Source organism: Eupeodes corollae, chromosome 2, assembly GCF_945859685.1.
Source record: "Eupeodes corollae chromosome 2, idEupCoro1.1, whole genome shotgun sequence".
Taxonomy (NCBI): Eukaryota; Metazoa; Arthropoda; class Insecta; order Diptera; family Syrphidae; genus Eupeodes; species Eupeodes corollae.
The window spans coordinates 154,987,530-154,998,914 of record NC_079148.1 but is presented as its reverse complement, the minus strand read 5'-3'; the positions used below and the strand labels follow the sequence as shown (position 1 = coordinate 154,998,914).

Here is an 11,385-nt window from a genome sequence, read left to right as displayed (position 1 = left end):
CAGTCTTTTTACATTCACTTGAAGACTTTGGCATATAGAATACAAAAACTGTAAACGAATGCAATGAATTCAATTGAGTTTATAGATTTATTCAAGTTAATGGAAATGAATGCATACGTGAAGATCAAATGATTGCAATCAATTGATTGCAGAAAATCTTTTTAAAGGTCAAATGATGGGTGATTGCAAGAGTCCCATTCTCTAGATGAATCAAAAGAATGAAAACAAATTCATAAAAGATTGCATTCGCAAAAGATTGCATTCACAAAAGATTGCATTCTTTTACAAGGCTGATGAGTGCATATTTTGTTATATGTCACTTCATCGAAAAACCTTTTAAAGGATTCGAGTACCAACATGAAGGATTTTCTTATTTTGGATCCTTACTTCTATCGAAAAATCTGATTCAATATGAATAAAGTTGTTCACGGTGAATTTTGAAATTCAAAAAATTTAAAATTTTTTAATTTTCAAAAAAATCTTCACAAGTAAGACTTCGAAAAAAAATGAATAAAGAATAATTTCCAACACAAAATTTGTATAAGCTTTGTAGAATTGAAAAGAAGAAGCAGAGTAAATTTAATTCTGATTGAAATTTGATATTTTCAAAACATTAAGATTACATAACGTAGCCTTGAAGAATTGTTGCTATCATTGAAGGCTTCAACTTATGTCAATTTTATATACTCGTCGTTTGAAAAAAAAACAGACCAATCAGTAAATAAAACTTACTACTCTAAGCTATTTGTTTATTATTATTGTTATTATCACCCCTTGCCACCAAATTAAATATACCAAAAGTTTAATGTAAGATCTTTAATAAATATACGGTACGATTATTTCATGCAACTCAAAGTTAGTACTTAAAGATTTCAATTTTAACAACAACAAAAAATAGTTAAATAAATAAAACAAACCATACAAATTAAAGTGAACAAACAAATTAATTTATTTTGCAAGCATTATAAATTATTTTACACAAACAAAAAAGTATAATATACTTTTCTACAAGTATTTTTTTTTATTTTATGTAAATAATTTTAGTAATAGGTAAAAATAGGTAAATAAAACTCAACTTTTTAGTTAATTTCAAAAATAAATTTTAGTTTAGTTCTAAGTTTAGCACTGTTAATTTCAAATTGCAAATATTAATCAGGAAATAAAATATAAGGACACATAGTTATTTTTCTTTTTTTGTTTTTGTTTTTTTTTTTCTCTCAATATTTTGACAGTTAATGTGTTTTTTATTTTGTTTTAAGATCTTAAACTTTTTATTGTTTTTTTTTTTTATATAAATGCATTATTTGTAAGCTACAGCAGCAAGACGTCTCACAACATATATTATTTATTAACATTTATTCATTTGCATGTCAGTAAACAAATTTAAAAAAAAAATAAAAATTAGGACAAATTATTCGCATTATCTATTCGAGTGCAAAGTTATAAATTAAAAAAACAGAAAAATAGGGAAAAATTAAATTCAAATTATGTGTCAATGATATTTAAAATAGTAAATTGTTTTATATTTTATTTCATGACTCCCATTCAATAGCATGGTTTTGAATATTAAAACTTGACACAGTACTTTGATTACAATATACAAATCAGAGTTGTTAATGTTATTAAAAAAAAATAAAATAAATAAATATCTAATTATTATTATTATTAAACTAAAACATTTAAAATTTGAATATAAATAAATATAAATTAAATCAGTCTTACCTCAAAAACATCGTATTTGTTATGTAAATTAATTGAATATTGAACATAAAGCGTAAACAAATTTGATCGATCAGCAAGCAACAAAATTTTAGAAGATGAGTAGAAAATAAGTACAAAATAATTAAAAATAAAATAAAAATAAATTTAAATTCAAATATACAATTTTTATTTGATGTTTTTCATTTTCATTTTTGTATTTCGTGTTTTGTTTGATTTCTTTTTGATTGATTATTCAATTCTTTGAATTTATGTCTCGGCTTACAAATTAAATAGGTAACTACAATACAAAAAATATTTAAATTTAAATATAATTTACACATAAATTAAATAAATATAAATAGTTTGTGGTTTCTTTCAGTTAATTTTTTTATCATACAAATTAAAATAGTAGTATGTAATAATTAACAGCAGTAATTTTGATGAATAAATATTTGTTTTGTTTTTGTTTAAGTACAATAAAATTAATTTTAATTAAATAAGTTTGAATTTTTTATTTGGTATGAAGTTGGTGTATTTTTTTCTTTATTTCTTTCTTACAATTTAGTTTATTATTATATATTTTGTTTTTGTTTTAAACTTTCTTAAGTTATTTTATTCAAAATGATAAAAAGAATGTGTAATTTATTTTATTTAATATTTATATAATAATATATTGTATATATATTGTGAGGCGATTCGTCTAATGTTTTTATTTTTGTTGTTTTATTTTAATTTTTATTTAAAATTTTATTTACAAGTGATTTTTGAGAAATTCAATATAAAATAATATAAATTATCATTTATTAAAAAGAAAAATACTGTCATTTTTTGTTTCGTTTTTTTTTTTTTTTTTAAATTAATTTTAATCTTTGATTGATAGAAAAAAGTATCAATTTTCTTCCAGTCCTTATAAAAACGATGAAGAAGATAGAAGGAGAAGGGACATGAGTCTTGAGGGTTAAGTGGTGAGGATATAAGGGAAAAGGGAGGGTTATTATATAAATGAAAAACTATGAGGGAAATTATTAAATAATTTAACAAAATTCAACAACCATTTTCCAAAACTAAATTTCCGTATTTTAGTTATTTAATTAATAGTATTAAAAATATTTTTTAAACAAAATTAAATTTCTCTTTCGCTATATATACATTATTAAAAACAAATGAGATAAGGTATCTAATTGCTAAAGGAGAGAGAGAGAGAGTGACTGTTGGATGACTGTTTTGTTGAAAACTGCAAAATAATTATAATTTAAATTTAAGAAAACAAAATTCAGCTTCACGATTTTTGTCCTTTAACGATTTTTCTTTTTTTTTTAAATAAAAAAAAATAAATAATCAGTTAAAAAAAAGAAAAGGATAGTGTGTGTGAGAGAGAGAGAGAGAAAAGAAAAGAGAAAGATAAAGAGGGACAGTGCATGGGAGGCTTATTTTGTTTGCATCTAGTATATAAGAGAGATAAAAAGAGTTAAATTGAAGCCTCGAACGCGAACGTGAAGCCTTTTTTTAATTTTTTGTTTAAATTAATCTTCTAAATAAAAATATTTCTTCATTGGAAATAATTCTTAAAAAATTAAATATTATAGACAAAAAAATCATAAAGCAAAAACTTATATATTTTGGAACAACATAAGGCAAAAATAAACTTTCTATAGCACCTTTGTTTAAAAAGTAAACGATTTCTGTTTGCGTAGGCGGATGATTTTAGGCTACAATTTGGTGTGTTTTTTTTAGTTTTAATTTACTCGTTTTCTTCTTTATTAATGGAATGTGTTTAAAATATATTTAAATATTTTTAATTATTTTTTTTTCATATAAAAATAAATTTAAAAGTAAATTTATCAAGGATTAGATTTAAGAAAATAAAAATATTATAAAGTTACTCGTATAATGCAATTTAATTTAAAGCCAATATTTTTTGTTTTGTTTTTAGAAAACTTTGATTTGGTTTTATTTTATAGTTATTTTTTTATTTTTAAATTAATAAATGGAATTTGTACTGTTAATTCGGGGGTATTTGTTAACTTAAAATGAGTTGAGCTCTTTTTGGATTCTAGTTGCACACTAATTTCTATTTATTATTTTTTTTGTTTGTGTTTTGTTTGCTTTTGGTGAAAGTACTGGACTTAATAAATTCTGTAATTTCTTAATCGGTTCTATAACTTTAATGTTTGGAAACAATCGATGCTATAGAATAGCCTATTTTAGCAGTAATAACTTCCTAAATACTTTTTGTCGCCACATTCTTGCTCATTGCTGTACGTACTGGGTGGCATGTTGTTGACTTCCTTACGATCGCAGCGCTCTCCGATGAAACCTTCAGGGCAACTATAAGAAATACAAATTTTAACGGTAATTAAAATTTAGTTTATTTTAAATGATACAAATATATTTGAAAACCACATAACTAAAAGCATCCCTTGATAATTATATTTTTTAAAAAGATTAGGATGCCCTGAATTCGAATATCGCCTTTATATTTTTGTTTCACATCAAGATTGCATTTCATAAGTTTCTGTATCACATTAGGATTTTATTTTAAAAATGTTAGAGACAACCGAACAGGTTTTTTTATGGTTAGGTAAAACACAACAAATCCCTTAAAAATAAATCGCATAACGATATTGCAAATTATAAATCTTTATTTTCTAAAGGGTTTTCTATAAATAAGGTTTAATTGGACTAATGGCATCTCTTCTGCGCTAGACAACCCAGCCATGAAACCGCTCGCTCGTGTAGCACGTAGCGCCTTCCTTTTGGAACCATAAGTCTTGGGATTACAAGAAGTTGGTGATCATCGACTTTTAGGGATCGCAGTTGACAGTGATAGCCGCTTCTAGCCTAAAATCCACACCTAATCGTAACTTTATTTAGATTCATAGGCACCTCGTTGCGTCATCAATACTGCTTGTTCAAGATCCCATTCCTACAAAAATTTGGCCCCACGGCTTAATATGATTTTGTTTGACCAAATTATGGTTTCAGCTTCTAGGTAATTGTTAGGATTATTGTGTTTTGTTGACGTACGGTTGTTTCTTGATTGTCTGGCCGACAAATGTTAAATAGTCGACTTGAAAGAAAGACCCTATACCACATAAAAACGCTCAAAAAAGAACACACACTTTGATAACAAAGTTTTATCATTTTCAAGTGTTGCTTGACGTTGTAACTTGTCATGATGATTTTAAGTGGTTGATCGAAAGAAGATATTTGGACAGACAGTAAAATAAACAATATGCCCACCATGGGTTGTCAAAATAAGATTTTTTTCGAATTATAAAAAGTTGTATCTCAAAAACTTGACGTCATAGGTTGATTTTGAAGTTAGATTCGAACCAAAGCCATCAAAAGCCTTAGAAAGTATAACTTTTGATCGCAACCTAAATTACCTTGTTGCACATTGTATTCAAAAGCTGTTTAAAGCTGGTAAAAATAATAAATTTAAAAACACTAAAACTGAAACCTAATACGAAAAACAAAATATGTTTTCCCCTAAAATTTAGTTACTAGATGTCTATTTACATCTTTCTTATCCTTATCACATTACAGAATTCAAATCGATTTGAAGACCGACGACGATGTATCGTTTTTAAGATCAACAAACCCGCATTTTGAAAAACACCATAAACAGAACCCTGATGAGCGCCATCAGGCATTATAAGCCGTAGGAATAATTTGTTTTTTTTTTTTTTTGGAAGGAAGAGGAAAACAAAATGCTATGTAATAGGGATGCAACATGTGTCCCTCAGGATTATTATTTTATGTATTTCCTCGTAAGTCCCATGAAAACTCGGTTGTCACTAAAATCTTGTACATGTCGATGACTGACTGAGTGACTGGAACTGCAATACAAGAGGCAACACCACAAGGCAATCATTATTTTATTCTTTTCTCAATTTGTTGTTTTCAACATCTGCACTAAATGATCTGTGTTTTTTAAATTGAGTGATAATATTTGTGTCGTCTTCCAAGAGCGCCTTTCAGAACTTGCTGTCTTGAAGTTGAAAAAATCATCAAAATTCAGGGATGTAGTCAAACAATATTATTAACCGCAATTCGCAACTTAAATATTGAACTAAAAATCATACATTGTAGGAATATTTTTTCAAAACTCGAAAATTACTTGCAACAAAAGATTAAAACAAACAAAATTGGAAATTCCCCGGTTTTTAAACATTTTAATTTTTTGATATTTTCTTTGTGATTGTTTATTTTTTCCCCTATCGATGGTTTGCTTTCGCATCATGTCTTGTTTATTCGAGAAGAGTTTTCATTTTTAAGGAAAATTGTGGAAATTTCGTTGCACCCACTTAGAGGCAAGTGCGATGAATGCGGGTGTGTCGGTCGGTCTGTCTGTCGGGTGGTTGGTGTATTTCCGCGGGAGAAGATCTTTTCCCAATCATGTTTTGGAATTGTTTTTGTTGTTGTTGTTGAATCATTTTATTTTGAGGGGCAATTAATAGTTGGCTCTGGTTTCTAAGAAAAAAATATTGACTCGAAATAGTAAACAATATCCTATTTTTGAAAATAGGAAACTATAACATTTACGACGTATGGATTAGGTTTTTGGTCTATTTTTGGGATATAAACGAGTAAATGTTTGACTCATAAGGGGATTTTTACAACACGGTGACATTGTATGATTGAGATTATGTTTTGAATTCATGTTTTAGTAAAATTTAACGAGAAATTTAGGCCAAAATCAGTTTTAAAGGTTCGATTTATTTATGCAAATTTTCGAAGATGTGTGTTTTTTGTTTAGATAAAAAAGATAAATAGCTTAAAAGAAGTTCATTCAATGTGTAAATAACCTTTCTCAAAAAAGCCATTTACTGGATAGAGGAGAGTTCACAGCTTCAAAAGTGATAGCTGCCCAGATGCCGGGCTAATAAAACTCATGTTGGAAAATCCTTTATACGAAAAAAAATTCTGATTATATATCAAGTTGCATTTTATCATCATTTTTTAAAAATTAACAAAAAAATTATTTACATTTTGCCAGGAGTTCAAAAAAGTTTAAAAATTGGAGTTTCTATAATAAATAATTTAAAGCATTCAATGTAATGTCAAACATTTTACCAATAATGTAAGGAGAGACTTTGACACAAACGTTAATGAACGGGTTTTGTTTTGAACGCTCTTTTTTTTTGACAAACAAATATTTGACAGCTCGATTATGTGAGAGATTAGACGTTTTCACATATTGGTGATTTTTTAATACGGGAACCCTTCCTGAGCCAAGTCGAAATCGGAACAGGAAACCGAAGAAAATGCAAGTCTTTGTTTTAAACGCTGTTCTTTTGAATAGAAAAAAAAACAAAATATTTGACAAGTAAGATGTGTTCATCTATCGGTGATATTTTTAAACGGAAAAAATAAAAAAGAAAGCAAACAAAATATTAAAAAAGTTCTTACAAACTTTTATAGCCAAAGCTCTTAAAGATAATATATTTGTCATATTTCTGAACACGCCTAACTCTAAGAAAGTTACAATGGGGCGTTTGAACTTTGATATGTCATATAATTAAGTATTTGGCCAGTTTATATTTTTAAGATATCGGAGATTTCCTCAGAAATATAAAAAAAATTGTCACTTATGTTGTGGGTAATCTGAGAAGAAGAAAAGATTTTATATGATTCGGGTTTTCAACAAAAAAAGGTAACAATGAATAGTGATCTTAGACAAATAAACTAGCCAATTCGTCAAAAAAATTATTTATTAATCTATTCGATTTTGAGATACCTAATTTCAAAAACAGTCAAAACATTATTCTGGTTATGGTGGGAGGAATCCTTTTCGTGATGATTTGACTTAATATTTAAGCATTAAAATTGTAGTTAAAAAAACATAAATTAGTTCATATAAATTGTTAGTAGCATTCATATGTAAATGTCTATTTTCTGAAACCTATTTAATTTTTTATAAAGAAAATGTTTTGATTTTTAATTTCACTCACTTGAATCACAGTTCTTATTCATAACTACGTGTAAGTTTTATTTTTTTCAATAGGAAGTCATATTTTTCATATTTTAAGATGATTCAATATTGTAATAGGTATATCCATATTCCCAAAACTCAAAACTAACGTACTATAAACAATATAGTTTTCTCAAGAACTCAAATGACAGCTATCATCCTACGACTATGAGTCTATTTTGTATATCAACTTGAAACTGATAAATCAATTTTAAGCCATGCGCCTTAGAAGCAACGCATTTTAACTTAAAAAATAAGTGACGGCGCACTTGTACCGCGTAGCGTCGTAGCTCGTGTCGGTCGATCGGTCGATAATGTAGATGGTTTGTTTTACTTCTTATTTTTCGGGTAAGGATACACGTGCTCTATGTCTTTCAGCAAATGCATTAATTAAAACCGAAAAAAGAAAGAAATAAGAAGTATTAAACAGAAGAGTAAATAAAAACAAAAATACGTACCATCGACTCATCAGGAAGGTCGGGGATAGGTAGGCACATGGAGGGATTGAAAAGAATGATTGCACCCCATGCGCCATGCCCGAAAGATTTTTATTTTTGAACGAAGGAAGGAAGGAATGAAGGTAGGTATATAGGTACCTTTAAAATTTCGTCTAAAATTTTGGGCATGTTTTATTTGATTATTTTTCTTAACATTGAAAAATTGAGTGTTAAATTGTGATTTTTTAATACAACACCATTTGTCAAAAACAAAAGAGAAACATTGAAGTAATTGATACAAAAAATGTTTCCAATTTTATTTAAGTTGCAGGATAGAAGACGTTAATTGTTCTTTATAAAATAAATTTTTAGACTCATACAGTAGACGTCCAGTATACCGAATAAACGTACAAGGTAATTTCTCATACGTATAACGTTCGTTGTATCAATAAACTTTTCATTTAAGAGATGTTATAATATTATTTTATTACTAGAAAATAATTGTACTGCAGAAAGTCCACATTATTTTGATATAAAGGGCGTTTTTTTAAGAGAGGTATAAAACTTTGAATTGGAATAAAGCAAAGACGTTATTTTTAATTGCCATTATTCGACATTATAATTTAAATACGATTTTTGGTTCATCTCGGACGTAATCTTATCTGGAGTATCAATTTCGATGAGTTTTTCCGTCAATTGGGCGTAAATCGACAGAAACGGGTGAATGCTATCCTCCAAAAGGTCAATCGTTTTTTTTCGGATATAAGTTTTTTTGGAAGTGATGTGGTGTCTCAACATGCAATTTACGCTTGTCATCATTCAAAATAAGACAGTTTTGGTTACCGACGTATATCCATTTAATTAAAAGAAAATTTCACGTGATACGTATTTCGAAACTTGCGCAGTTTTGAAGCATTGTTCATGTTGATTTGATAGCTGACAAAATGGCCACCATCGCCAGTTAAAATAGTATTGCCAACTTAAAGTCATATATATCTCTATTACAAACGAAAAACTTGTTATGTTGACATAAATAAAACTTACACGCATGAGTAGGAACCAATTTCCTTGAAAAACATGCAAGTGCCTCCGTTGAAACAAAACTCATATGCATCTTCTGGACACTTTCCACCGGACAGCTGCGTGGGTGTATTATATCGTGGCACTGTAAAGAAAAAAGGAAAATAGATGTACTTTATTTTTTAATAATTCTCACTATTTTCTTTATCAAATATTCAGAACATTGTTTATTCATTTAAGGTGAATACAGAATATTGACAAATCTCTTAGTAAATACAAAATAAAATTGTCTCAAATCTCTAAATGTGACAATATTTATTAGAAACGTCACTGCCAGCCATTGCTTAAGACTTCCGGCAGTTGGTGAAAATTTTCCCTCCGTCAACCGTGTTTGGTTAATGGCAGCTCAATGACAGATATAATTGTCAGACTATTGACAGATCTCACCATCGTCTGTACATAGGTTTATAAAGAGAGGCATATCAAATGGCTATTGAAATAATTATCGGATCTACATGTTTGTTAACAATTTTTCAATAAGCTCAATCACGAGTTTCACTTGGAAAGATTTGGTTTCGCGTTTGTACTACTGCCAGTTTCACCATTTTGAAGTTGATTAATTTTAAAGTTACTTTGCTTGTTAGTTAAATCTCTTTAATGGGGTTTTCTATGGGTAAATTCAGATTTTCTTGCAAAATTGATTTTTTTCTTGACGCATGGAACTCGATTGGAATTTTTTTATTGTCATTGTATTAGTATAACTTCGTGTTCGTGTTATTCAGTATTCAAAGGTTTACTAATACCCAGGTAAACGTTTTGAAAAAAAAATTTTGGTATTGGTGCAAAGAAATGTTAATCTGCTGTAAAATCTAGATCTGTAGATTTGATCTTACATCAAAAATAAACCAATTTACTTGCCCCATGGAATTCAGATCTAGATGAAGAATAAATTGATTTATTTTACCCATGGAAAATCCCATAAGACTGAAATTTTGGTTAAGTTTTTTTTTGTTAGGTTTTTGAAATCATGTATTTCTAATTTTGAAGTGAAATAATACAAATTAAAATAAAATATTTCGGTTAAAAAGAGATTTATTTGGTTTTGAAATAACAATGGCTGATTATAGCAGTGCTATGCAATGATTTGTGTTTAATTATAATCTTATTCAAAAACAACCTTAAAATTGGATTACTCAGACTCAAAAATATTTCATTTCGAATTCATTACATACAAGTTCAAAAATTAGCATTATTGCATTATTTACATGCATTGTTTTTCATTTATTTAAAAAATTCCAATAAATAAATAAATTGTTTTACTCCCACGCTATATAAACAAAATAACATATTTTGAATCGGTGTATGTCTTTTGGTTGAATCAATTTGAATAAATATCATCAATATGCAAATTAAAAATCGTAAATTTTGTGTGTGAATATTTGTCACTTAGTTTTCAAATTTCATTTTGTGACATTTTGTTCGATGTGCATCATCGATAAAAATTCTGACTCATTGTCATTTTATTTATGGTATATTTATATTTGAAAAAAAGAGGCCACTGGGAGTATAGGTAATTTATCAATTAAGTTAATTAAATGACGATTCGAGACAAGCATCACGTGAAATTAAAACAAAATATAAAAATGGATTAAAGAATAAAAACAAGAGTGTTTTTTATCATTATATTCGTTATCATTTAATTAATTGAATCACGCCTAATTAAATCATTATTATTTTTTAAAGCTGTTATGAATGAGAGACAGTAAAGAATGCGTTACATAAAAAGGTGCATATAAGAAATGCAAATGCGGCAAATTTAGCAAGCCTGGCTGGTCGCACGCACTCGCTCGTTTAAATTAGACCTGTTTGTTTTTATATTCTCCTACAGTTCTTTGATGAATATAATCATTGCCATATTTTATTTTCTTTACTTGCATACAAATGCTTGCATCAATATAGTTTACATAGTTAAAGCACATAATTCATAAATATATTTATAAAATGATTGATTTATTTTAAATAAAAATTCACTTACTGGGATAAGCCTTTATCACTAAACTTCTCTTCTCCAGATTTTGATTAACCTTGTTCTTCGCTCGGCATTCGTATGTCCCAGCATCTGAACTATTAAAAGATCTTATAATCAGTTCCGATCTCCTCCTGTTGAGATGAAAAATAGGAACAAAATTAAGTACAATACAAAAAACTTAAAACAAAATTACAAAAAACTGGAAAAGAAATTTTCAAAAT

The 11,385-nt window shown here is 27.7% G+C and overlaps 1 protein-coding gene across 1 annotated transcript in view; it reads right to left on the bottom strand.

Moving 5' to 3' along the window:
- LOC129944712 (protein vein) overlaps window positions 1-11,385 on the bottom strand; it is a 91,795-nt gene that overhangs the window by 2,015 nt on the left and 78,395 nt on the right. Inside the window, exons 3-5 of the mRNA XM_056054348.1 lie at window positions 11,171-11,295; window positions 9,160-9,280; window positions 3,968-4,029 (exon numbers count right to left, since the gene is read on the bottom strand). Coding sequence (XP_055910323.1) covers window positions 3,968-4,029; window positions 9,160-9,280; window positions 11,171-11,295 — 308 coding nt within the window. The remainder of the gene's footprint in view (window positions 1-3,967; window positions 4,030-9,159; window positions 9,281-11,170; window positions 11,296-11,385) is intronic.